At 45.1% G+C, this 26,390-nt stretch overlaps 2 protein-coding genes and 1 long non-coding RNA gene across 3 annotated transcripts; 1 reads left to right on the top strand and 2 right to left on the bottom strand.

Annotated features, from left to right (window-relative positions):
- The first annotated feature begins 639 nt into the window (after positions 1 to 639).
- On the top strand, positions 640 to 22,153 carry LOC148903628 (protein NDRG3-like). Its single transcript, XM_089005999.1, has 16 exons — positions 640 to 829; positions 4,257 to 4,316; positions 4,397 to 4,429; positions 7,904 to 8,009; positions 8,075 to 8,195; positions 8,347 to 8,409; positions 12,366 to 12,426; positions 12,514 to 12,600; positions 13,239 to 13,295; positions 17,481 to 17,584; positions 18,303 to 18,368; positions 18,463 to 18,514; positions 18,604 to 18,651; positions 19,815 to 19,850; positions 19,940 to 19,991; positions 20,550 to 22,153. The coding sequence occupies exons 1-16, from the start codon at positions 641 to 643 to the stop codon at positions 20,681 to 20,683; spliced, it is 1,269 nt and encodes a 422-aa protein (XP_088862125.1). The 5' UTR covers position 640; the 3' UTR covers positions 20,684 to 22,153.
- Positions 3,385 to 4,134, bottom strand: LOC148903629 (uncharacterized). Its single transcript, XR_016115526.1, has 2 exons — positions 3,758 to 4,134; positions 3,385 to 3,488 (listed from the first exon to the last, which is right to left on the bottom strand). It is a non-coding gene; the product is annotated as an uncharacterized LOC148903629 (long non-coding RNA).
- A 45-nt stretch (positions 22,154 to 22,198) lies between the features above and the next one.
- Positions 22,199 to 26,374, bottom strand: rfc2 (replication factor C (activator 1) 2). The gene is made up of 7 exons (XM_089006011.1): positions 26,226 to 26,374; positions 25,142 to 25,414; positions 24,886 to 24,991; positions 24,707 to 24,808; positions 22,927 to 23,185; positions 22,590 to 22,850; positions 22,199 to 22,451 (listed from the first exon to the last, which is right to left on the bottom strand). The coding sequence occupies exons 2-7, from the start codon at positions 25,371 to 25,373 to the stop codon at positions 22,341 to 22,343; spliced, it is 1,071 nt and encodes a 356-aa protein (XP_088862137.1). The 5' UTR covers positions 25,374 to 25,414; positions 26,226 to 26,374; the 3' UTR covers positions 22,199 to 22,340.
- Positions 26,375 to 26,390: the final 16 nt, after the last annotated feature.

Raw genomic sequence — 26,390 nt, 5'->3', positions numbered from 1 at the left:
TGCCTATTTACATCCACTTAAACAAAAGTATCAGATTTTAATAATAATGATACATTTCATTTATAAGCGCCTTTCAAAACTCTCAAGGACGCTTTACAGTCACAGGTTTTTTGGATTGCCAGCCCATCGCTCTCATCTGCTGGGCCAAGACTGAGATCTTGTTACCGTGACGACCAGTGGGCCCGGATCTTTGGTGTCTCTTTTTCCTTTTTTCTCAGCAACAAATTGTCATGGAGTCAGCCTCTTGAGAATGGTCGAAAAAGCAGAGCCCCAAAGTGTGAGGAAACCAAACAAAACACTATTTTTGTGGCACTAAAGACAAACTGACCCGAGGAATCAAGTACGTTTTGGTTCTAAGAAGCTAAACAGGCAGGCAGGCAGACAGACAGACAGACAGACAGACAGACAGACAGACAGACAGACAGAGAGAGAGAGAGAGAGAGAGAGAGAGAGAGAGAGAGAGAGAGAGAGAGAGAGAGAGAGAGAGAGAGAGAGAGAGAGAGAGAGAGAGAGAGAGAGAGAGAGAGAGAGAGAGAGAGAGAGATTCGTTTCTCTTCTACACACAAAAACAATAGTACAGCACTAAAATTGTACGACACAAAATGTCATTGATTTCTTATTGTATTCGTTCGAGCTGTCGATGACGTTGGATAGGCCCCGCCCCCGCCATATCCTGACTGCCGGCCGGTTCCTCTTCTCTGTCGTTCACTCGGCTCATGTCGGACGGAGCTCAGGTGACTCACCTCAAGCTCACTTGAACTCCGGACGGATTTTTCGTTTTTACTCCCCGTCGACCTCTCGCTCGTTCCATTTTACTCGACGCTTTACGGTGAGTTAACTTCGGCGAGAGAAAATCGTGACCAAGTTGTCACGGATAATTAGCTCCGGGCTAACTCGTCGTGAGCCGCGCGTGAGGTAAAATGCAGAAAAGAATTGAAACTGTTCCTATGGCAACGGTTGCTATCCAGCGACTGTCTGACCCGAGCTAACGTTAGCATTAGACTTTAGCTCGTTCGCCGTCGTTTATTCCGAAAAGATGCATACAAATACACACCTGATCAAGTTTACTCAAGTTGGTCTTGAAAGCTGTGCTGTTTGTCACCGAGAAGCAATGACGACACGTTTGTATATGTATATATATATATATATATATACACACACACACACACACACACACACACACACACACACACACACACACACACACACACACACACACACCCACACACACACACACACATACCTCATCTCATTTTCCGTACCGCTTATTCCTCATAAGGGCCTCAGGGGTTGCTGGAGCCTATCTAAGCTGTCTTCGGGCACGAGGCGGGGGACACCCTGAATTGGTTGCCAGCCAATTGCAGGGCACACAAAGACATACAACAGTCACTCTCACACTCACACCTAGGGACAATTTGGAGTGGTCAATCGGCCTGCCATGCATGTTTTTGGAGTGTGGGAGGAAACCGGAGAAAACCCACGCGGGTCCGGGGAAAACATGCAAACTCCACACAGGGAGGCCGGACCGGGACGCGAACTGGCGACCTCTGCACTGTGAAGCCGGTGTGCTAACCACTCGACTACCGGGCCGCCCTATTTTCTTTCTCTCTCTCTCTCTCTCTCTCTCTCTCTCTCTCTCTCTCTCTCTCTCTCTCTCTCTCTCTCTCTCTCTCTCTCTCTCTCTCTCTCTCTATATATATATATATATATGTGACGGGTGTCACAACAGTGACTGTCTTCATCTCCACGATGCTGCTGCATTAATGAAGACGAGACGCGTGGATGTGTCTTTTTATTTCTTTTATTTCTGCAACACAGTATGGCAGAAGGGATGGGTGAAGTCGCATGGGTTTCGTCTTGTGATTAACCTGAATCTCCTCGAGATTGTTCTCAAATGCAAAACATTGTAGATAACAAAACAGAATTAACAACGTGTGATCGTATAGTGGTTATTTACAGAAAAAGAGAATACAACACAAGTTCACTGTTATTTACAAGATGTCCCTGAACGCATCATGGGCGGAGACTCAGCAGAACACGCGGTGCGCTTGTAATGGCTGGCGCACAGTTCAACCAGCCACGGACACTCACGGGCAAATGAAACACGACACAAGAAACTAAATATTGTTCAATAAAAACGAAATGAAACAATTATTACCTGCAACACAGTATGGCAGAAGGGATGGGTGAAGTCGCATGGGTTTCGTCTTGTGATTAACTGCGCAATAGAAAAGCACTATGAAGCTAAGTTCCACTCGACAAAACGTGAAGTAAATAATGACACAAAAAGTAATCTGGACTCGAATGAATAAGGGAACTAATTAGATAACACTAGACAGTAAAAAAAGGGGAACCAAAATAAGATATTGTCATGAAAATGCGCGTTAATCAAGACCAACAGAAAATTGCGACTCACCCTGAATCTCCTCGAGATTGTTCTGGAAACTATGGGCAGGACATAGTGCCACACTGTGCGCCGTTGCGTCACTTCCTTCATAATTTAATAACCTAAGTGTACAACTCCGTTACATACACCCCCCTTAAATTATGCAGAAGTGAGGCAACATACACACGGAAGACAACAGAAAGACCAACAGGCACAATAGACAAGGTTATCGGGCAAGGATGTACAAAAATGCTGTCTAATTATGTCACTCATCTGACCAACTACGTCAGGTGACTGGAGTAAGGGATCTGTCGCCGGTGTGTCAGGGTCTGTGTGCTCGTCGGAGATGCACGGTACTGGGTCTGGGAAGGAACTCTGTCCCCACTAACATAAGTGGCCTCAGCTCGCACCTGCCCATTCCCCTCTGTACAAACTACATCACCCTGCATAGCACTACATAACTGTGACAGACTGGAGAAAGGTATCTGTTGCTGGTGTATCAGTTGTCTGTGCGCTCGTCGTAGATGCACTGCACTGGGTCTGGGAAGGAACTCTGTCCCCACTAACATAAGTGGCCTCAGCTTGAACCTGCCCATTCCCCTCTGTACAACCTACACCACTCTGGATTGCACTATACAACTGTTACACGGTTGGGAAGCCTCTACCAACACACTCAAAGGTGTGCTACTTGTTACATGTAAGGAGCTCATTCTTAGACTTAACACACGAAAACACGTACATGAAAAAAAAACACACTAATTGCAAAACAGCAGGTCAGACAATTAACACACTACATGTATTTTCAAAACGGGGGTCGACACACCGTCCACCGAGTGATGGGACTGCACAGCGTCTTCATTGTGCAGCATCGCGGTCCCGGTCCGAAGTGGAGAGTCACTTGTGATCCGGGTCACGGCACCAATGTGACGGGTGTCACAACAGTGACTGTCTTCATCTCCACGATGCTGCTGCATTAATGAAGACGAGACGCGTGGATGTGTCTTTTTATTTCTTTTATTTCTGCAACACAGTATGGCAGAAGGGATGGGTGAAGTCGCATGGGTTTCGTCTTGTGATTAACCTGAATCTCCTCGAGATTGTTCTCAAATGCAAAACATTGTAGATAACAAAACAGAATTAACAACGTGTGATCATATAGTGGTTATTTACAGAAAAAGAGAATACAACACAAGTTCACTGTTATTTACAAGATGTCCCTGAACGCATCATGGGCGGAGACTCAGCAGAACACGCGGTGCGCTTGTAATGGCTGGCGCACAGTTCAACCAGCCACGGACACTCACGGGCAAATGAAACACGACACAAGAAACTAAATATTGTTCAATAAAAACGAAATGAAACAATTATTACCTGCAACACAGTATGGCAGAAGGGATGGGTGAAGTCGCATGGGTTTCGTCTTGTGATTAACTGCGCAATAGAAAAGCACTATGAAGCTAAGTTCCACTCGACAAAACGTGAAGTAAATAATGACACAAAAAGTAATCTGGACTCGAATGAATAAGGGAACTAATTAGATAACACTAGACAGTAAAAAAAGGGGAACCAAAATAAGATATTGTCATGAAAATGCGCGTTAATCAAGACCAACAGAAAATTGCGACTCACCCTGAATCTCCTCGAGATTGTTCTGGAAACTATGGGCGGGACATAGTGCCACACTGTGCGCCGTTGCGTCACTTCCTTCATAATTTAATAACCTAAGTGTACAACTCCGTTACATATATATATATATATATATATATATATATATATATATATATATATATATATATATATATATATATAATGTCAGACACCCAGAGGTACGGGGACAATGGTGAACATGCAAAATGTGGTTCGTTTACAGGCGATGGAGGAACTTCACGACGTCCAGCTGACAGAGATCAAACCCCTCCTGACGACGCAGGTAAGGGAAGTCAAAGCTTTGCTTGGACTTTCAACTGTTATTGCTTTCGATGAATGCAATGTTTTTGTGTCTTTTCTTAGAATGGCAGAAACCTGCAGGACTTCAACTGTCAGGTGACTTGTTGTACCAAACATCATGTGTGCCAGGCAATGGGAAATTGCCCGGGTGGGAGGGATGAGTAAATTACCGTGGAAACTTAACCTGGGGAATTTTTCAAACTATCAATGGCAAGGGTGTCAATGTCATTCTTTGTTGCGGGCCACATTGTCATTACGGTTTCCTCGCGCGGGCCGAATAAAATTATGTGGTGGGCCAGATTTGGCCCCCGGCCTTGACTTTGACACCCGTGATCTATGGAAACTTTACGGAAAACAATTGTTTCAGCAAAATAATTGTTGGCGATTGAACATATTTAATTCAAAGTACTTTAGTCGTTTTGAATTGGGTCGTTGCTCGGCATGAAGCTCTTCAGCGACACCATTTAAAAAAAAAAGTTTAACGTGGAAGAAGACAGAATGATCTCTCTTGGTCCCAGTGTCCCTTTTACAACAATCATATGGATTTCGGGGCCCCATGACTTTTTATCTAAAATCAACAATACTAAACGTGGGTCTTAACCAATGTTCCCTCTAATTTGTCATGTGTCTGAGCAGACACACAAGCACCATGAGCACATTGAGGACCCCTGTGAGCAACATCAGATGTGTACTAGTGATGTGTCGTTCGGAAACGAGCCGGTTCTTAGAGCCGGATCTCTGAAGTGAACGAAGAGAGCCGGTTCCTAACAAGGAGCCAGGGAGCCGACTTTTTTTTGTCCTCTATTCCCCGCCCCCAGTCTTCGGTTAAAGCCGTACGTGATTGGTCGATATCCGTGGTAGAGGAGGGAGGGGAGAATTACAGAATTACAGACACTCGCAGCTGTGAGATGGAGGAGGGGCAGGGGGGTTAGGGTAGACAGGTGGACAAATGTTATCACATTATGTTATTATTATTCAATTATGACATTTTTTACTAGTTGGTATGATAGCATTATTAATATGAAAAGCAAATTAGTGACAGCTGATCATCAAACCAGAGTAACCACAGGGAAAGTGAAAGTTCGTGGATGCTCTCTGTGCACATATAAATCAACCCATATAAATACAATTGTTTGATATAGTGTATTTTTTACATGAGTAATTTGGTTTTCACGAAGTTTTACATGATTTTTGGTAGTTAATTAAAGGAAAAAAACAAACAAGCTGAGGAGCCGCATCTTTTTAGTGAGCTGAGCCAAAAGAACCGGCTCTCTGAAAAGAGCCGGAATTCCCATCACTAATGTGTCCGCTGTGGCCACACACCAGTTTCACGCCAGTATCACGGCGCGTATGGGCAGGGCACATTCGCGCCGTTCTGCTTCGATTGGCTGCGTAGCGTACATGAACTGTACGGCATTTTTGGATGGACACCTGTCACTCATTGAGTTACATTGCAAAATGTGCGCAGCATAGATGTTCTTGTGCGCTGAGTATGTTCGAGCAGTGCGCGATTGCGCACGCGCGCAGCTTAGAGGGAACATTGGTCTTAACCAGTGTTTTGAAATTGTAGCAGCAAATTGGTGCCGTTGTTAAATTCATATTTGACTGCGGACTGTTTCATGCCTTCATCACATCTCAGTTGGATTATTATCACAGACATCACTTTGGGGTCATCCAATCCTCCACGAAGGACCTCCAGTTGCTCCAGAATGCCGTCGTTCGCCTTTTGGGGGCGCAGTGTTCCTACTCTTGAATCCTTTCACTGGCCTCATTCATTTTAATAATACAGTAAAGTCTCGTTATATCGATATTCAAGGGAGTCCGAAAAAATATCGATATAACCGGGACTATCGATATATCCGACCCTGTTTGCATGTAATTTTCTCCGTGCGTGCATAGAAATAGTATCGATATAACCGGGACTATCGATATATCCGATATCGATATAACGAGACTTTACTGTAATAATAATAATAATAATCATGATAATAATAATACATTTTACTTATAAGCGCCTTTCAAAACTCTCAATGACACTTTACTGTCACAAAGACAAGAACAATAAAACCGCTGATAAAATTTAGCTTGAACTTTCATCAATTTCAAATCTACAAACCCAAGATAAACGCTATCGGCTCTTCCTGATGGTGTACCATTAGTCCTTCAAGTTCTTGATTCTCGTTTTTACTATGATTCATAATTTATTTGGAGTGAACGAGCCCTTTTTTAAGACAAGAAATCCGTTGTTAAGAAATCGTGCCACACAACCCACCCCCTGCCGTAGACAGAGCGCAGCTGGCTCTGCTGTGTGGGAGTCGCTTCCCAAAAAAGACCCGACGAGCTTCCAGAGCACAAGATGCCTACAATACTATAAAATACAATACAATACATATTGGTTTAAATAGTGCTTTAAAAATCAGCTGAAGCTGTAACAAAGCGCTTAACAAAACTGTTAATAATAATAATAATAATAATAATAATAATAATAATAATAATAATAGCAGACCGGCTTCACAGTGCAGAGGTCGCCGGTTCGCGTCCCGGTTCGGCCTCCCTGTGTGGAGTTTGCATGTTCTCCCCGGACCCGCGTGGGTTTTCTCCGGGTCCTCCGGTTTCCTCCCACACTCCAAAAACATGCATGGCAGGCAGATTGATCACTCCAAATTGTCCCTAGGTGTGAGTGTGAGAGTGACTGTTGTATGTCTTTGTGTGCCCTGCGATTGGCTGGCAACCAATTCAGGGTGTCCCCCGCCTCGTGCCCGAAGACAGCTGAGATAGGCTCCAGCAACCCCCCGCGACCCTAATGAGGAATAAGCGGTACGGAAAATGAGATGAGATGAGATAATAATAATAATGCATTTCTAAGCACCTTTCAAAACTCACGCCAGCGTTCACTCAACCCGGAATAACTCAAATTGACCGAAAGCTAGCTAGATAGCTAATAGATATCTAGTGAGATATTTAATAGCGAGAGCAAATAGATGGTCAGCTAGGTAGCAAGCTTGGTAGCCAGCCAGATAGCTAGCTAATAGACAGCAAATAGATTGCCAGCTAGGTAGCCATCCAGATAGCCAGCGAGATAGCCAGCCTGATAGCTAGCTAATAGAGAGCAAATAGATAGCCAACTAGGTAGCAAGCTAGGTAGCATCCAGATAGCTAGCTAATAGACAGCAAATTGATAGCCCGATAGGTAGCAAGCTAGGTAGCCAGCCAGATAGCTAGCTAATAGAAAGCAAATAGATAGTCAGCCAGGTAGCAAGCTAGGTAGCCAGCCATATAGTTAGCTCATAGACAGTAAATAGATAGCAAATAGCTAGCAGGCTAGGTAGCCAGCCAGATAGCTAGCTAATAGATAGCAAATAGATAGCCAGCTAGGTAACAAGCTAGGTAGCAAGCCAGGTAGCCAGCCAGATAGCCAGTGTATAATGATAAACATGAAACATATTCACATTCGGGATTGCACAAGTCTATTTACACTTAGATCCTTTGTACAGACACCAAATGAATCCGCTTTCCCTCAAAAATCCCCTTTTACTGTTTGAATGATGGTCAGTTGCGTTTGGTGTACAGGAATATGACGTGGAAACGACTCACTGCGCACTGCATGTGACTATGAGTGGTGTCGCCAAGGGCAACCGGCCCACCATCCTCACCTACCATGACGTCGGACTCAACCGTGAGTACGCGCACGCAGTCCGCCATTTCATCCAACTCGACGCTCACTTTGAAATGTGCTTGTAGATAAGTCGTGCTTCAACAGCCTGTTTAACTACGAGGACATGCAGGAAGTGACCCGGCACTTCTCTGTCTTGCACGTGGACGCTCCGGGACAGCAGGAAAACGCCCCCGCCTTCCCCAATGGGTATTGTTTGTCTCTGTACCCGCCGTGACTGACTGGTCGCCGGTTTGGGGTATTTGTCCGCAGTGAGAAGTTGGGTGAAGGAGGCAGGGAGACTCCAAAATGAATGCAACAGGACTTGTAACTGTAGTTTTTTATATTTTGATGCACTCAGGTACCAGTACCCATCGATGGACGAGCTGGCGTCCATGCTGCCGTCTGTCCTCACGCAGCTTCAGTAAGTCAACGTACTCTTTGTACCCACGTGCAGCCTTTTTTTAGAGCAGGGTGGGGATGGGGGTGAGTGTTCTGGAGCCAAAAACTGAAAAGATGCAATCTGGAGAGCGCACACGAAAACACCCTTTTAATCGTTCCATGCCGCCACTCACTCAAAAGACTTGCATGAGCGGAATTTTGTCACGGTTTGCGAGGTGGTGATGGCGGGTGCGGATGCCAAAAAGCAGGCAGGAGGGAGCAGGAGGTTGTTTGACAAATTGTATTAAAATAAAGGTCAGCAGGAACAAAATGTAAAACATCAAAATCATCTGAATGAAAAAAATACAAAGTATCAAAAGAAGACTAAAAGTAAAAGTCCACCAACGTTAAACAAACACATGCACAGCATGCAAAAAACATGCAGCAAACAAGCAGCAAACAATGAACCGACAACTGATGGTCGTGCCGGGTGTCCTTTTAAGTGACAGTGATTATAACGACCAGCACCTGCGCGGCTGCCGGCAGGGCTGACGTCGCTACACGTTGGTCGGCAACCAGATCATGACAAATTTAGGACAGATGTGACAGAACTCCAACCCCCAAGCCCTAAACTACTTATTTTTGGCTCTTGAGGAAACCCAATTCATGACCCTTACTTACTATGAGTGTGACTAGCTGTTTTGTTATTTTACCCGTACCCCTACAGCTTTTTAAAAAAATATTTATTTATTAATTTATTTCTTTAAATCGCTGCGGCGACCCCTTGAAGGAAAAAGCCGAAAGGAAAAGAAGATTTAAATGAATTTATTTATTGTTTTATTTTCTATTATTTATCTATGTATTGATTTATCTATTTCTTGTATTTATCATTTTTTCCTATTAGGTATTTCTTTATTTATATATCTATGTATGTATGCAGTGTCTGAAACTCATGACAAAAAGTTAGCGGACACCAAGGCAGAAAACGCTGAAAAGTTGCCTGCCCGGCCATAAAATTGCTTGCCCCATTTTTCACAACTTGAAACACAATAAGACAACTAATCGCAAAAAAAATCAATTGTTGCAAAGTATTAAAGGACAACCGACGTCACTTTTTTGTTTCTTAACTGACATCAGAAAAATGTTTTATAGCATCTAAAACACCCAAAACACGCAGTATGATATTTTTATTCAAATGCAAAACACCAATAAAAATGACTTAAAGTGTCCAAAATCTGCAAAAAAATTGAGCTGCGAATTGGACATTTTCAGAAAGTCCCGCCACCAATTTGTGACGTCACGCCAAGACGTCTTGCATTGCTGGAGAATCAAAACAATGGCTTCAGATTCTGAGAATATGCTTTCTTGTTACACATCCAGTTATGAATATGATTCAAATAGTTCTGAAGAGGAAAGCGGACATACATGTTTGCAATCGATTAAAGAATTTATTCCGTGTCATTTTGAGGCATCTGGACTGCAATGTAGCATCCCAGAAAAGAGGCAGAAAAACCAGCTCCTGTGAGGAATGAATCAGCCCGTTTCCACAGGCTGATAAATTCCTTCCGTGGAGCTTGGACGCCCTCTTCTGGCGGCTTTTGGGTGCAACACGAGTTTTCAGACCAAACAAGTACAGCAAAATACATTGACGTGATGGGGCGTTCCTTTAGTGACGTCACGTACAGACTCATCACCAACTCAAAAACAAGACTTCCTGAAAAATTTTTGCTGATGCTTTTTCTCCAGTTGTCGTTTGTCGATACACTTCCCAGCAGCTCCTCTTTCCACGATGCTCTCAATGTAGGTTTACGTTTTGTAGCGTCCTAAATTTTTATTAGCTTCTTTTGAATCTTTCTTCTGGGGCTGAGGTCTTGGCTTGATTCCTAACCACTTATCCATATTTCTTGTGTTCTCTGTGCATCTACTTTGGAAAATGATATGCAAATGCACGACCTGATAACGCTCGGGAAAGTCCGGGCGTGAAGTTATTCGAGGCAGGCTTCTGATTGGCTGCCGAGTATGTCAATTGCCAAACGAACCGAAATTAAAAATTGCCAAACGAACCAAAATTTCAAACACTGATGTATGTATGTACAGTGATACCTCAGCTTACTAACTTAATTGGTTCCCAGAAAGTGTATGTAAGGTGAAAAGTTCGTCTGCCAAACATTTATTTCCCATAAGAAACCATTAAAAATGACAATAATCCGTTCCCAGGTCCCCATAAAACAGAATTTTCTACTAAATAAGACTTAAAACTACACAAAATCTACCTTATTTTATGTATAATAAATGTGCTATTGCATTGTGATTAAAGAAATCTTCTTCTTATCCTTTCGGCTTTTCCTTTCAAAGGGTCGCTACAGCAAATCAATCTCCTCCATCTTTAGAGGTTTGATCCGCATGTTTGTTTTGGCCAAGCTTTTACGTTGAATGCTCTTCCTGACACAACACAAGAAGACTTACGTCCCTTTGTGGCTACCGAACAAGCAACTCGCTCAGTAAAAGGCTCCCAAACAAAATGGTCATCGGCACAGCAACATTCAAAAAAGCAAAAACTATACTCACCATTTAATTAAAGAAATAAACTGTACTATGTAATAAAGTCATTTTATTTACCTTTTTGGTGGTCGTTGATGTAGTTGCCTCTTGATAATATCTGATTTTCTGAATTTGCCGTGCTCTCTCTGCGATAATATCCTCACTCACAATGTCCCCTGCTAGCTGCTTTTCGTGAATCCAAATCAACAGAGGTTTTTCACTGTTCTATAGCCTGAGACCATTGCTTAGACAACACAGAAACACCCTGAGCCACACGTAGCAATGGTCGACTTAGCATACTGGTACTGGGACGCTAATTCACACAAATGCACACCTCGTTCGTGTTTTCCGATTATCTCCTTCTGCTCGACCGTAATTTTCTTTTGTGTCCTCTTCGTCTTAACCATAATAGCGAAAGTACTCCACTCGATAGCAAACCTCGTCTGCACTCAAGGGGGGTGTGGAAAAGTAGTCCACCAGCCACCGTGTCGCTGTGTGGCTTGGTTTGTCCGCCGAAAATTAGTTTGTATGCCAAGATTATATTCTCGTGAATTTAATATTCGTAAACTGAAAAGTTCGTGAGCTAAAGCGCTCGTAAGCTGAGGTATCACTGTATTTATTTATTCATATATTTATTGATTTATGGGTTGTATTTTCTATTCTTTGTTTATTTATCCAAATATTTATGTTTATCTCATCTCATCTTCCGTACCGCTTATTCCTCATTCGGGTCGCGGGGGTTGCTGGAGCCTATCCAAGCTGTCTTCGGGCACGAGGCGGGGGACACCCTGAATTGGTTGCCAGCCAATCGCAGGGCACACAAAGACATACAACAGTCACTCTCACACTCACACCTAGGGACAATTTGGAGTGGTCAATCTGCCTGCCATGCATGTTTTTGGAGTGTGGGAGGAAACCGGAGGACCCGGAGAAAACCCACGCGGGTCCGGGGAGAACATGCAAACTCCACACAGGGAGGCCGGACCGGGACGCGAACCGGCGACCTCTGCACTGTGAAGCCGGTGTGCTAACCATTCGACTACCGGGCCGCCCTATTTATGTTTATCTCTTCATTTTTTGTTTGTTTGTCTATTTGTTTATTTATCTGTTTATCTAGCTATTTATTTAGTTAGTTATGACCTTGTAAATATCATGTGAAATTCAACCCTTTTGCATTTTCATTCTGCTGCATCCACCTTTGACATTTTGCTCTACATACATTGGAGCCTTGGATCATCCATCACTGTGCAGGAAGCCGTCCGTTCCTGCGCCGTTTGGCCACTGAGAAACTGCTTTATGTGTTTACTTGAGTTATATTTGTCTGAGCTTGATATTCAGGGAAACGATGATAAAAAAATGAAAAGGAGACATATACATTTTTGTGACGCTCAAATATTTAATGGTGCGTGTGTGTGCGTGTGTGTGCGCGCACCTGTGTGTGTGCGCGCTCCCGCTCAGGGTAACCAGTGTGATCGGCATTGGGGTCGGCGCCGGAGCGTACATCCTCAGCAAACTGGCTGTAAGTGAATCCTTTCTTGGGCAAATACCAGCCGTGGCCGAAAGTATTGGGACACCCGCTTAATGCTGCTGATTGTCGCTGTTCCAGTTGCACGAGCCTGGTCTGGTGGAGGGCTTAGTTCTGATCAATATTGATCCCTGCTCCAAGGGCTGGATGGACTGGGCCGTTTCCAAGGTCCCACAATGACACTGAAACACACGCGCACGCACACACACAATTATGTGTATTTTCATTTATTTTATCAATATATATATATTTAGCCATCCATCACACACACACACATCTATATATATATATATATATATATATATATATATATATATATATATATATATATATATATATATATATATATATATATATACAGTAAAGTCTCGTTATATCGATATTCAAGGGAGTCCGAAAAAATATCGATATAACCGGGACTATCGATATATCCGACCCCGTTTGAATGTAATTTTCTCCGTGCGTGCATAGAAATAGTATCGATATAACCGGGACTATCGATATATCCGATATCGATATAACGAGACTTTACTGTATATATATATACATACATCCAATTCATCCATTCATCCTTTCATCAATTCATCCATCCGTCACACCCATCCATCACACCCATCCATCAATCCATCCATTCATTCATCCATCACACCCATTCATCCATCCATCATCCATCACACCCATTCATCCATCATCCATCCATCCATTCATCATCCATCCATCCACCTTGCTGTTCAGTAAAGTGTTGGTTCAGCTCCAGATGTTGTGAAAGCGCCATCTCAAGAAAGAGGTATTATCTTGTATTGCAGGTGAGTGGCTGGACCAGCAACCTGGTGGATCTCATCATGGCACATCACTTCAGCCCTGTGAGAGAATGCACACGCATGAACACACACGCACACGCATGCACACACACGCACATGCATGTACACATGCAAACACACACACACAAGTCTCTCTCTCTCTTGGCAGTCCATCGAAGTCGAGGATGACGTCGCTTCCATTGCTTTGTGGGGTATTGGACAGTGGTTATTGGCGCTGGCGGCGATGCCACTGTAGGTGACTATGAAGCCCGATTCTGGAGCCACAAATCCTGCCACATTCAGGACATGTGAGGCCAGGACCGGGCTGGCGAGACGGTACTGAAGCAGCACAAAGGTGTCTTTGCTCGTGCCGCACGATCCTCCTCTGGGTGCGCTTGTCTTCAAGTTGTGTCACCCCTTCGTGGCATAAGGAGCGCCACAGTGGCCTGTTCGCTGCAGCAGACTCCAGATCGCTGGGCTTGATGTTGCAGTTCTTTAGAGTCTGTTTAAGCTGGTCTTTGTATCGCAGCTTAGGACCACCAGGCTTCCTCTTCGCTGACAAGAGTTGTCCATAAAGCACCTGTCGAGGCAAGCGGCAGCTAGGCATCCGGATGACATGTCCAACCCACCGAAGTTGCCTCTTTGCCAGTATGGCCTCGATACTGGTGGAGGCAGTGCGTTGAAGGATGTCGGTGTGTGGAACACGATCCTGCCAGGTGATGCCAAGGATTCGTTGGAGGCACCTGATGTGGAATGCATCAAGGCGTCTCACATGGCGTCGATAGATGGTCCAGGCTTCTGCGCCATATAGCAGCGTGGACACACACACTGCTTGGTAGACTGCGACTTTTGTTGGAGTTCTTAAGTGGTTGTTTTCGAACACACGAGTACGCAATCTGCCAAAAGCTTTGGAGGCTTGATGGATGCGGGCCTGGACGTCATCATCAATTAGACAGGAGGGTGTTAGAATGCTGCCGAGGTAGCTGAATTGTTGGACAACCTTGAGGGGTGTGCCACTGAGGGTGAACGCTGGGGTTGGAGAACTCTCTTTTGCCATGACCTCCGTTTTGGTTACATTGATCACGAGACCGAGTGATCGGTAGACGGAGGACATGGTATCAAGGGCATTTTGCATGGCAGCTGGGCTGTGGGCCAGCAGAGCACAATCATCTGCATACTGTAGCTCGTGGATGCCGCTGATCAGGGTCTTGGTCTTGGCCTGTAGGCGTCTGATGTTAAACAGGTTACCATCCAGGCGGAATTGGATTTCTACGCCGCCACCTTCCTGGATGGACTTATGGAAGAGGAGCGTAGCTGCCATCAGGAACAGGTTGAATATAGCAGGGGCCAGTACACAGCCCTGCTTCACCCCGACTTCCACAGGGAACGGGGAAGATTGCTGGCCACCAACAAGTACAGTTGCTTGCATGCCGCTGTGGAACTGTTTTAGGATGCCGAGAAATTTGGAGGGGATGCCAAATTTCTGCAGTATGGTCCAGAGAATGTCACGGTTAACTGTGTCAAATGCCTTTGTAAGGTCAATGAAGGTGATATAGAGGTCCTTGTTTTGTTCCTTGCATTTCTCCTGAACTTGGCGCGCAGCGAAGATCATGTCCAGAGTGCTTCGATCCTTCCTGAAGCCGCATTGTGTCTCTGGGAGGATGTCTTCGGTAATGTGCGATGTAAGACGGAACAGCATTACTTTTGCAAGAATCTTGCCAGCAACAGAAAGTAGGGAGATGCCACGGCTGTTGCCGCAGACTGACTTGTCCCCCTTCCTTTTGTAAATGGTGACGATGTTGCTGTCTTTCCATTCCTGAGGAAGTGTCCCGTTTTGCCAGATGTTGCAGATGAGGTGGTAAAGCTTCCGTGTCAGGAGGTAACCGCCGCTCTTGAAGACCTCAGCTGGAAGTCCATCAGGGCCAGGGCTTTTGTTGTTTTTAAGGCTCCGGATTGCAGAGAGGACCTCTGTGAACTGAGGAGGTTCATCAAGGGAGGGAACTGATGGAAGCTCTGGGAGGGAGTCAAGGACAGATGTGTCTGAAGGGTTTACTTGGTTGAGCAGGGAGTCAAAGTGCTCTGCCCAGCGCTCAAGTATTAGCTGTTTGTCCTTCAGTAGTACAGAACCGTCTGCAGATTTAACTGGGACAATGTGTTGTCTTCGTGGGCCGTGCAGGGATTTTACAGCATCATAGAAGGCGTGTGTGTTGTTGTTGTCTGCATGCCTCTGGATTTCTTGGGCCTTGCTGAGCCACCACTTGTTCTCCATCATCCTCAGCTGTTTCTGTGTTTCACCACGGATGGCCTTGTAGTGAGAGAGGAGAAGTGGAGAATGAGGGTTGGAGAGAAGTGTGGTATGGGCTTTGCGCTTGGCTTCCAGAAGCTCCTGTATGGCAGCTGAGCTGTTATCGAACCAGTCTTGATGACGTTTCTGAGTGAAGCCGATGGTCTCAGAGGCAGCTTGATGAATTGTTGTCCTCAATTTTTTCCACCTGCTTTCAACATCAAGGTCACCGTTACTGGTGTCGTTGTCCAGGCTGGCAAGTCCCTCTGCCAGCTTGTGGCGGTAGCTGGCTGCACATTCTGGGGACTCCAGGGCCCTGGTGTTAAGACGCCTTTGGGGTTGCTGTTTCTTATGAGGAGGTCGAATTCTCAGCTTGAGCCTGGACTTGATCAGTCGATGATCAGTCCAGCATTCAGCCCCACGCATGGCCCGCGTGATGCAGACATCATTTTGGTCCCGTTGCCTTGTGATGATGTAGTCCAGTAAGTGCCAATGTTTGGACCTGGGGTGCATCCATGATGTGATGTATTTATTTTTCAGTTGAAAGATGGTGTTAGTTACAATCAACTGATGCTCAGAGCACAGAGTGAGGAGTCGGAGGCCATTGCTGTTTATTTTCCCCGTCCCGTGCCTTCCGATTACTTGTTTCCAGAGCCTGGCATCAGTACCTACTCGGGCATTGAAGTCACCCATCAGAACAAGTTTATCAGAGGCAGGGATTTTGGATATGGTAGCATCCAGGGACTCGTAGAAGGCATCTTTGGTGTTATCGTCAGCATCCAAGGTGGGAGCATAGGCGCTGATTAAAGTTGCGAAGCGACCTTTTACCAGGGGAATACGCCAGGTCATAAGCCGTTCACTGATGCCTTGGGGGGACTCAGGGATGTTACTGAGTAAGCTGCTTTTCACAGCAAAGCCAACTCCATGGAGTCTTCGCTCATTCTCTGGGAGACCCTTCCAGAAGAAGGTGTAACCTTCACCAACTTCTGTGAGTGAATCCTCGCCTGAGAACCGAGTCTCACTGAGTGCGCCAATATCGATGTTGTACCTTCTCAGCTCATGTGCGATGAGGGCAGTTCGTCTCCGAGGTCTCTCCATCCCGTCTCGAGCATCGAGGAGGGTGCGAACATTCCAGGAAGCCAGGTTCATAGTCATGGGTTTGATTATATTTCGTTTTCGACCGCAGAGGGGGGATGCCTTGGTGGCTGCGGTGGGCCACCCAGGTGTGGTGGAACAAGCAATGTTTAGGTCACCTTTTCTAGACCCTTCCCCTATAAGGGGTGAGCAGTGCGGACCCTGAATAGGGCTGCTCAGACGCACAGGATGCTGCCGAAGGATAATGTTGCTCCATCCCATCTTCGCAACGACCATCAATCCTGTACCGCCCCTGTGTAGGAATCAAGCTAGAAGCTTCCAGTCACATCCATGACCTGCCCCCGTCACTTTATCCTATCGCCAGTGGACTTATATGGTGGAAGCTGAAACCTGCGCTACTAGTGGATTTAGTGTGAGGGACGGGGCGCGCAATTCCTTCCCCCACATACTTGGCCGCACCCACTGTATTCCAGTGGCAAGAGTGAAGACTCGAGACGACCTTCAGGTGAGTGCGGTTGCAAGGGGCTGCCGGTGGTCCGATCTGTTGGACTCCGCCTACGCCTACCCCCGGGTGCGGATTTGGGATCACTCTTTGTCTGGCCTCTACCCTCCGACCTGTTCGGCTTGGGTGACCCTGCCAGGAGTACAAGACTCCAGCCGACATAGCTCTCGGGGTCACGGAGACGCGCAAAGTGCCTCACCACGATAAGGCGGTGATCCCAGTCGAGGCACACGCATGCACACACACGCACATGCATGTACACATGCAAACACACACACACAAGTACACATACATGCACACACGCAGACATACCCAGTAGAGGCTTGTCATGCTTGTTTAACATATTTTTGTATGTGTGTGTGTACAGGATGAGTTAACAGAGAACAAAGAGCTCATCCAGACATACAGGCTGCACATTTCTCAGGACATTCCGCTGGACAACCTGGCAATGTTTTACTGCAGCTATGACAGGTGATTTGTCTTGGGATGTGTTTGTCGTACTTAAAAAAAAACGTTTGCCTCAAGTTTGGGTTAAACAACCTTGTGGGAGATGAGCGACCTAATAATTACTATATTCAGGATTTTTTGTTGTTGTCATTTGGTCAGCTGGTTAAATCGGTTTGGCTAAAGCATTGGTGATGTCTATAGTAGGGGGTTTTTTGATCAGAAAAAAAAATCGACCAGGGGTGTCATAGTCATTTTTGGCAGCAGTCCACATTATAGTTCCAGTTTTTTATTGGTGGCCGTTATGAATTTGGGGAAACCATTAGAATGTTTCTTTCCCTCCACAGATTGCATGATAAAGCGCGCAACAAATTAATGAATAACTAAATTGCAAATGTAAGTCTTAAATAATGACTGTTATTGTGATGTATATACGGCAATTAGAAATTTTGATTCAGACTTTAGCAAGCATCATGGAATTTCAGTTTGATTTTCTTTTGCGGGCCGGATAAATTGATGTGGCGGGCCACATTTGGCCCACAGGCCTTGAGTTTGACACCAGTGGGCTAATGGAAGGCTGCTGTGATTCGTATCCTCGTCTCATAACGTGACTGGATCTCAATTTTGGTCGGATGTTTCAATGTGACATTTTAAGCAAAAATGTTGCAAAAAAATAAATTACATTGTCTTTGAGTCCTTTTGTCTTGTTCAATGAGTGTGTACCTGCATCTCTATGTGCGTGTAGCCGGACCGAGTTGCAGATGGAACGTCCCGTGCCTGGTTTGAATGACGATGCCGTCAACACTCTCAGGTAGCACTGATTTGTACTTGGTAGTTTTTTTATTTTTGTTTGTTTTTGTCGTTGTGGTTTCTATTCTGAGCACTGCATACGTTTTGTGCGACAGGTGTCCTGCCCTGTTGGTCGTTGGTGACGCTTCACCCGCCGTCGATGCCGTGGTCAGTTTCTCGGCTGCCGCCGCCATGGTCGCCCCGCTCCCCAGATAAATGTTTTGACCTTGTTGCATATCGTGCTTTTCCTCATCCAGGTGGAGTGTAATTCCAGACTCAACCCGACTAAGAGCACCCTCCTTAAGGTACCTCACTCCATTCACTACACTTGGTGTTTTTATTTCTCCCGACACACACATACTGTGATTTAGTTTTCTCTAAAACATAGGTGTCAAAGTAATTTTTTTTTGCGACGTGCCACATTGTCATTCCGGTTTCCTCTTGAGGGCTGTTATGAATTTGGGGAAGCCATTAGAATGTTTCATCTCCCCATATTACATCTGGAGCGCACAACAAATTAATGAATAACTAGTTTTCAAATCTGAAGGGAAAAATAATGACTGCTATTATGGTTTACATGGGACAATTTGAAAATTTGGTTTGGATTTTGGCAAGCATCATGGAAGTTCACGAGTTGGATTTGCTTTCATAGGCCGAATAAAATAATGTGCTGGGCCAGATTTGACCCTCGGGCCTCGATTTTGAAACCTGTGCTAAAACAGTCAAAACTTGCCCTGGAACTTGGTACCAGTCTGATTTTTTCCCCCAAAGCTGTCCTGCCATCATTTATTTGCATGTCAACAAGAAGATGATTTCAGCCATCTTTTTCTGTGAGCAGTTATGTTGGTTTTTTTTTTCACACGCACGTAGATTCCATTTTTCCCACGTCCAAAATTTCCCAAGCGTCTTCAGAACGTGTCTGTTCTTTTTGCCAAAAGTCGCGCGTGAAAGAGCTCGGTGGGGTAAAATTGAAAAACCCAGCTCGTAAAAGGTTTACTTTGGCATTTGATAGGCAGGCCTTGATTATTTCCTGGAACGACTTCATAGTTGCTCATGCGCTCTTCTTCTTTTCCTTTCGGCTTTTCCCTGCAAGGGGTCGCCACAGCAAATCAATGTCCTCCATCTTTAGAGGTTTGATCCGCATGTTTGTTTTGGCCAAGCTTTTACGTCGGATGCCCTGCCTGACACAACCCTCTGTATTTATCCGGGCTTGGGACCGGCACAAGAAGACTTATGTCCCTTTGTGGCTACAGAACAAGCAACTCGCTCAGTAAAAGGCTCCCAAACACAAAATGGTCATCGGCACAGCAACATTCAAAAAAGCAAAAACTATACTCACCATTTGATGACAATGCTCTGATCTTACCGTGAAATGATGATTTAATTGGTTGTTCGTAATCATGCGCTCTTTGCCACCTGAAAATGTCACTTGCAGTCTATGTGGTGTAATTCTCAGTCTTTCCTCTAGATGGCAGATTGTGGAGGACTTCCGCAAGTGGTGCAGGTCAGCCCATCCTTTCATCTTCACTTTGACACCTCCATTTGTTTTTTTTCCTCACAATGTTTAGCCAATGTGCTCCCCCCTTTCCTCAGCCTGGAAAATTGTCCGAGGCCTTCAAGTATTTTGTGCAGGGGATGGGCTACAGTAAGTAAAGCCATTTGTTTTGGTCTGTTCTTGCAGTTGTCGTGGTGATCAAGGACTTGTTCAACCCCTCAAAACCACTCATTAACACATAGGTGTCAAAGTCAAGGCCCGTGGGCCAGATCTGGCCCGCCACCTCACTTTATTCAGTCCGTGAAAGCAAATCAAGCATGTCTAGTTCCAGGATGCTTGCTAAAATTTCAAATTGGCATGTGTAAACCCTAATGAGTTCTTGATTTCTGATTTTAACATGAGTCAACTTGCTGTGCACTGTACGTAATCTGTTGAGGCGAGTCAACCGTAATTATAATGTGGCCCACGACTACAAACGAGTTTGACACCACTGTGTTAACGAGTAACAAAAAGCATTGGTTGACATTTCCACATGTCGAGGGGGGCGGGTTGAGGTACACCGATCAAAAACATGGCCACATATTGTCTTCAAGGCGAATAATTTTCCATGTTGCGCTTGGGGAGAACCGTCAAAGAAATAACTTTGATTCCAAACTTCAAGATGTGTCAGTGTCTCCTTCTTAATCCTAACCGCTTTGTTTCTCGCAGTGCCCACAGCCGGCATGACCCGCTTGGTTCGTTCCCGGACTCACTCGGCCTCGAGCGTGGGAACCGGCGACGGCGTCCGGACTCACGTTTCTACCAGCCCGCTGCCACAGGATGCCGCGCACACCGGCCCCTGACGCCTCAGGCGAACTTCCAACCCGCAAGTAACTCTGCAGTTTCGCCGTCGTCATCGACGTCTCTTTCCAATTAGCCCGGCGAGTTCTCGGACTGTTGCCGAGGCAAAGGGAATCATGACTTCCTTCCTCCTGCGGCCCTGTGGTCGCTGTGGTGATGCTCAAGATAGCGCTCACGTGAGGTGGTGGTTGCTTTTTGGTTGTTTTGTTTTAATTCAGTGGCAACTAGTTTTATTATAGCTTCACCTTGAGACCGATCCATCCATCCAATTATCTCTCTCTCTACTTATCTAGCTAGCTACCAATCTGCTTATCAAGCTAACCACCTAGCTAGCTAGCTACCTAACTACCTAGCAAGCCACCTACCTATTTTGTCATTGTGGGATTTAAATCCCCCTCCTATTTTACAAATGTAAATCATTTCCATGCACGCGCGGTTGGCTTGACTTTTTTCATTCAGTATTTACAAGTTAACATTCAGGTTTAAAAAGTGCAAAATTCATTCGGCGTGACCAACATCCGGATACTTTTGAAAGATACCCGGTCCTTAACATTCGGAACCAAGCACTTTTTCCATCCCTTGCGAACCCAGTTTTGTCTTGTATGCAGCAACCGCCTCCATGGCAAATTCAAATTGAATAATTCAGATTTTCGAAGTCAAGATTCAAATGAAACTATGGGAATTTAATTCACAGATTCCGATTTACAACGTTTAGCCATCCCCATTCAAAAAGTAATCATTGATATGAAAAGGTGGCGGCGTTTCAACCCAAACGTTTCCAAGCGCCTCCGATGGAAACGCGCACAGAGAGGCCATGGTGACATCCTAGTTGCTGCGACAAAGCAGCCACAAGGACATTTTTGTTTACAGCTTTCATTCATTTTATCGCCAGCACGTGAGTTTGAATGCACTTGTCGCAATTCAATTCCAAAAACGTTTACATCAGCTAACCTTTTTTGACAAAATTATTTTTGTTGTTGTGTAATTTGATGCGAGCTTGGCTAAACGTTGACATTTCTTCTGGTTTATTTGGTGAGACCAGGAAGCCTGCTTCTTGTGGACTTTTTGGGCATGAAAACAGTCCAGTGCAGTGCCGTCTTGTATCTCAGCCGTTGACGTGAAAAAAAGATTTTAGCCAACGAGGCTCACAAGATAGAATCAGAAAGCCTTTAATCGTCCCACAATGAGGACATTTGAATGTTAGCACGTGTGAGTGACGGTGGACAAATTGGTGATCTGTGAACATGTTGTTTATTGCTTTGTATTGTTTTCCGAAACTTTTTGGGCTTATCTACATATTACAAAATGTCATTGCACACCAGTGAACTACATTTCACACAAAGTATATGTAAATATGAGATAAATTATGTGTTTTCTGTCATCCCACATGATATTTGGTTGTGTCCATCTCTTCCTTATCAATTTGGAAAGATTTGTACCAAAGTATTTGAGTGAAATAAATTGTAAAAGTGGATGTGCGGAGAAAGTCAAGTTGCTTCTGTTTCAACAACACAAAGTCAACCAAACGCTGGTTTATTGGCATAGAAGTTTTTTTGTTTTTGTTTTTTTTGAATAGCTGCAAAAATTATCTACTTTGTGCTCAGGTCAAGCGATTCAGTAAACGATTCCAGGCAGGCTGGCCAGCTCGGCTCGGGGCGGCTAGCTGGCGGCGGGGGGTGCCGTCTTACTGCAAAGACGAGCCACCAGTCCTGCCAACTGCAGCAGCGAGTTGACCCCCTCGATGATGCGCATGTGCGTGTAGCCAATCTCCTGCGAGGAAACAAAGAAAACACACCACCGCACAAATTCAGCAAGTTCCACACGACAAATGTCAACATTTTTGGTTTCCGAGATCGTTCCAAAGTGAACAAGCGACGGACATTTTGAGCATCTGAGGCGGCGCCTCACCTTGATGAACTCCAGTTTCAGGTACTCTGCCATCTGGTAGGTCTTGCATACTCGGAAGATGTTGCCGATTATGTCTTCCGGCGAATAGCCCAGCGCCCACAACTGCTCCACCACTTTGTAGGCCTCGTCCACGTTGGCGTCAACGCAATGTCCTAGCATGCCTTTAACAAGCAGGGGGTGCGGCTCGTCGCACACCTTGAACACGTTCTCGCTGTTGACGTAGCCGAAGCCCGAATTGGTAGACTGCAGATTGTTCAGTGCCTGGCCGAGAAAGAGGTGGGGGGTCACATTGAAGAACATCCTGTTGAAAGGGGAAATGGATGGGAGCGGAGTCCACCTGTCGCATATCACCCTGCGCGGTGAAGATGACGGCCTCCAACCCGTCGTCTGACACAGAGAGTCGCTCCCTGGCCACCACGTCCTGAAGCCGTGCCAAAATTTGCCCATCGCTCAGTTTGGAGTAACGCAGAATGGCGCAGCGGGACTGGATAGGTTCGATAATCTTGTCGGAGGCGTTGCAGGCCAGGGCGAAACGCGTTGTCTTAGAGTAGATCTCCATGATCCGCCTCAATGCCTGCTGCGCTCCTTCAGTCATACTAGAGAGGGGGATAAGGAGGGAAAAGCTAAGAGTTGAGAGTGGACCAAACTAACATTTTGTAACAAACACTTTAGAATGCAGTGGCTAGGCGTGCATTTTACAGCCAGGCCTTCAGTAGTGGTATGTCTGAATCAATCCAACCGTTCATAACTATTTGATGACTGTAGCTACAGCTGCGACTCATTCACGTGCCTAAAGTGTCCTTGAGTTTTGAAAGACGCTTAGAAATTAAATGTATAATTATTATTATTATTATTATTTAAAGGACAACCGACGTCTCCGGACAAGTTGTGTCCATAATTTGTAAAATGGCTTCAAATGACTTCTACTGAGCGTATTTTACAAAGATTCCACCGCATATAGCTATGTTTTACGTTTTAAGACTCGTGCTGAATATTCCGGAAGTCTTGGTGACGAATCCGTACGTGACGTCACTGAAGGAACGCCCCTGACCGAAAAAAGGACACATTGTAGCAGTCCTTCCATCACGTCAATGCTTGTTTGGTCTAAAAACCTCGTGTTGCACCAGAAAGACCCAGAAGAAGGCGTCCAAGCTCCATGGAAGGGATTTATCAGTCTGTGGAAATGGGGTGATTAATTCCTCACAGGAGGTCGCCATTTTCTGCCTCTTTTTGGGTGAGACATTTCCCCCCAATGTTGCCCCAAAATGGCACGGAATAAATTATTTAATTGATTGCAAACATGTATGCTTTCCTCTTCAGAACTGGATGTGTAACAAGAAAGCATATCCGAATCTGAAGCCATTGTTTTGATTCTCCAGCAATGCAAGATGTCTTGGCGTGACGTCACAAACTGGGGGCGGGACTTTCTGAAAATGCCATATTCGCAGCTCAATTTTTTTGGACACTTCAAGTCATTTTTATTGGTGTTTTGCATTTGAATAAAAATATACTGCGTGTTTTGGGTATTTTAGATATATAAAACGCTTATATAAAAAAACAAAAAGTTTTTCTGATGTCAGTTAGGAAACAAAAGTGACGTCGGTTGTCCTTTAAAAAGTGTGGTGTGATTGACTACAAGTCCACTAGAGGGTAGCATTAGCCAGGAAATAACTTTGCTATGAGAAGGAAGCCCTTGGTGTCGCCAACTCCAAATCGGATTGGTAAAAGCAGCATTTTGATCGACACGTATTTGATGCTACCACAGAACTAATTGTGAAGGCATCCAGGTCGATTTCTGACCATGGTCACAAATCATGGCTGAAATGTGATTGGTTAAATCAAGGGTGTCCAAGTCATTTTTTTCCACAGACAACATTGTCGTTCGGACTTTAGCAAGCATCATGGCGGTTGATTTGCTTTTGCGGGCCTCGATTTAGACACCAGTAAGTTCAATGCTTAAATAGGAAAACAGACATCTGGAAGCAGCACAACAGGGTAAAGGAAAACAATGAAAGCAAGCTGAAAGACAATTTGGAATTATTTCATCAGAATTCATGTACAAAATATCATTCACGTGATTGGAAATGCCAAGGTCAGCCTCCATTCCCTCATCTCACCTGTCAGCTTCATCCAGGATGATGATCTTGTGTCGTCCTTTGGGTAGTGTCACCTTTTGCTGGGCAAACATTTTGATTTTGTTCCTCACCACGTCGATGCCTCTGCGTGCCACCAAAGGTCAAAATGCGACAAAATGGTTGGAAGAAAAGAAAAAACAAAACAGCCACAATAGTTTCACCTGTCATTTGAGGCATTGAGTTCCAGCACGGCATCCTTCATGGAAGCGCCGAGGAGCGCTCGGGCCAAACACAGGATGCTGGTGGTCTTTCCAGTTCCAGGAGGACCTGAATCGGAAACATCGCAGCATGTAACCGTGTTTCGGTTCGACTAACTTTGTGATCAAGTGTACCCGACTTATATAACCAATTGTTCGCATTTTTTTTCAATGTCAAATGACTGAAAGGTGTGTTGACAAATGGAGGTTCGAGCTGGACCTGCAATGATGACGTTCGGGACGTTTCCCTCCCGGGCGAAGACCGCCAGGCGGCTAACGGTGTCCTCGTTGCCCACGATCTCGTTCAGCTTCAACGGCCTGTATTTCTCCACCCAGGGCAGCTCGTAGGAGCCGGAGGTCGGGTTGGTACCTTCCACGGCCTCCGCGTCCGGCGCGGGTGCACCTTCTGCGGCCCTCTTTTCCGACGACGGCCCCGGCATCTCCACATCCATGATGACCAAGCTCCACAACAACTTCGTTCCCGCTCCGGAAACTAAGTAAGGTCCAATCTAATTGGCTGGAGTTTCAACGTACAGTTGCAGGTCTCGCGATATTTGGTTCAAAACATTTCCTGCTTCCAACCGGCAGCCGTAGATGCTTCATTCATCTTTGTGTCAAGTATGCTACGTATATTTTGGACTAACGATCAGTATTAAAAAACACTAAACGGACAAGACGATGAGAAAAATGTTTCAAATTAAAATTACGAAGAAAAAACACCATTTTAGTCATTAACTCCTCCGCAATCCCACTACGTTCAACAAAATACACTATCTTTTGAATGTCAAAGCGTTATATTGCCAGTATTTTTAATCTAAAATATATTTTATACCTCTTCTACATTTGTCTTTGTGGGATTGTTGTCTTGTTGTAAGTAAAAAAGTAACAGTAAAACGCAAGGCGTCATGGGACTCAGATTAACTCGTGTTTGTTGTGGGAAAGCGGGATTAGTGCATCCCTAATGATCGTTGGAATGTTTTATTTGATTTGTGAAAAGAACAGCATGTCACAAAACAGGAAATTCAAATGTGGGGATGCAAATATTCTTCAGGTTTCAGTTCTCCAAATCCCAACCTGAACTGCGGCGTGCTGACGGTTTTAAATGGCAAATCTTCGTACTTTCTTGTTCCGCTTTTCATCATTTCCCATCCACTATTCGGGTATTGTTTGTTCTCAGCTCTGTTTGTTAGCCGCTGACAGTCCTCAACCAAAAATGGTAGCAAATCTCGCGATAGTCAAGTCTAGTAAACGTGCGCCGCCGCTAATCTCGCGATACGCGAATCAAAACATAAAACGTCACCGACCTGAGCGAACACGTCGCGTGTCGCAGCCAAACAAGAGCCTTTAATACATGTCGCCGAGTCGATGCGAACGTGTCAAACGTGCCGCCGACACTAAAGATATCTCAACACTTGAACGTTTATCAAGGTTCGCACATCACACGACTTACGCACAATGAAATCGCGTTT

The sequence above is a fragment of the Hippocampus bargibanti genome, linkage group LG01, assembly GCF_051943395.1.
Source record: "Hippocampus bargibanti isolate YZ-2025 linkage group LG01, ASM5194339v1, whole genome shotgun sequence".
NCBI classification, from domain to species: domain Eukaryota; kingdom Metazoa; phylum Chordata; class Actinopteri; order Syngnathiformes; family Syngnathidae; genus Hippocampus; species Hippocampus bargibanti.
This window is presented reverse-complemented; position numbering and strand designations above follow the sequence as displayed.

Bases quoted from the DNA above. Each gene is read 5' to 3' on its own strand.
- LOC148903628 (XM_089005999.1), top strand. From the start codon at position 641: ATGACGTTGGATAGGCCCCGCCCCCGCCATATCCTGACTGCCGGCCGG. The intron at 8,010-8,074 runs GTGAGTACGCGC...ATGTGCTTGTAG, and splicing joins CCATGACGTCGGACTCAACC to ATAAGTCGTGCTTCAACAGC. The intron at 8,410-12,365 runs GTAAGTCAACGT...GCTCCCGCTCAG, and splicing joins TCTGTCCTCACGCAGCTTCA to GGTAACCAGTGTGATCGGCA.
- rfc2 (XM_089006011.1), bottom strand. From the start codon at position 25,373: ATGGATGTGGAGATGCCGGGGCCGTCGTCGGAAAAGAGGGCCGCAGAA. The intron at 24,809-24,885 runs GTGAAACTATTG...GGTGGCACGCAG, and splicing joins CTCAATGCCTCAAATGACAG to AGGCATCGACGTGGTGAGGA. The intron at 22,851-22,926 runs GTGGACTCCGCT...TTTCTCGGCCAG, and splicing joins CGCAGGGTGATATGCGACAG to GCACTGAACAATCTGCAGTC.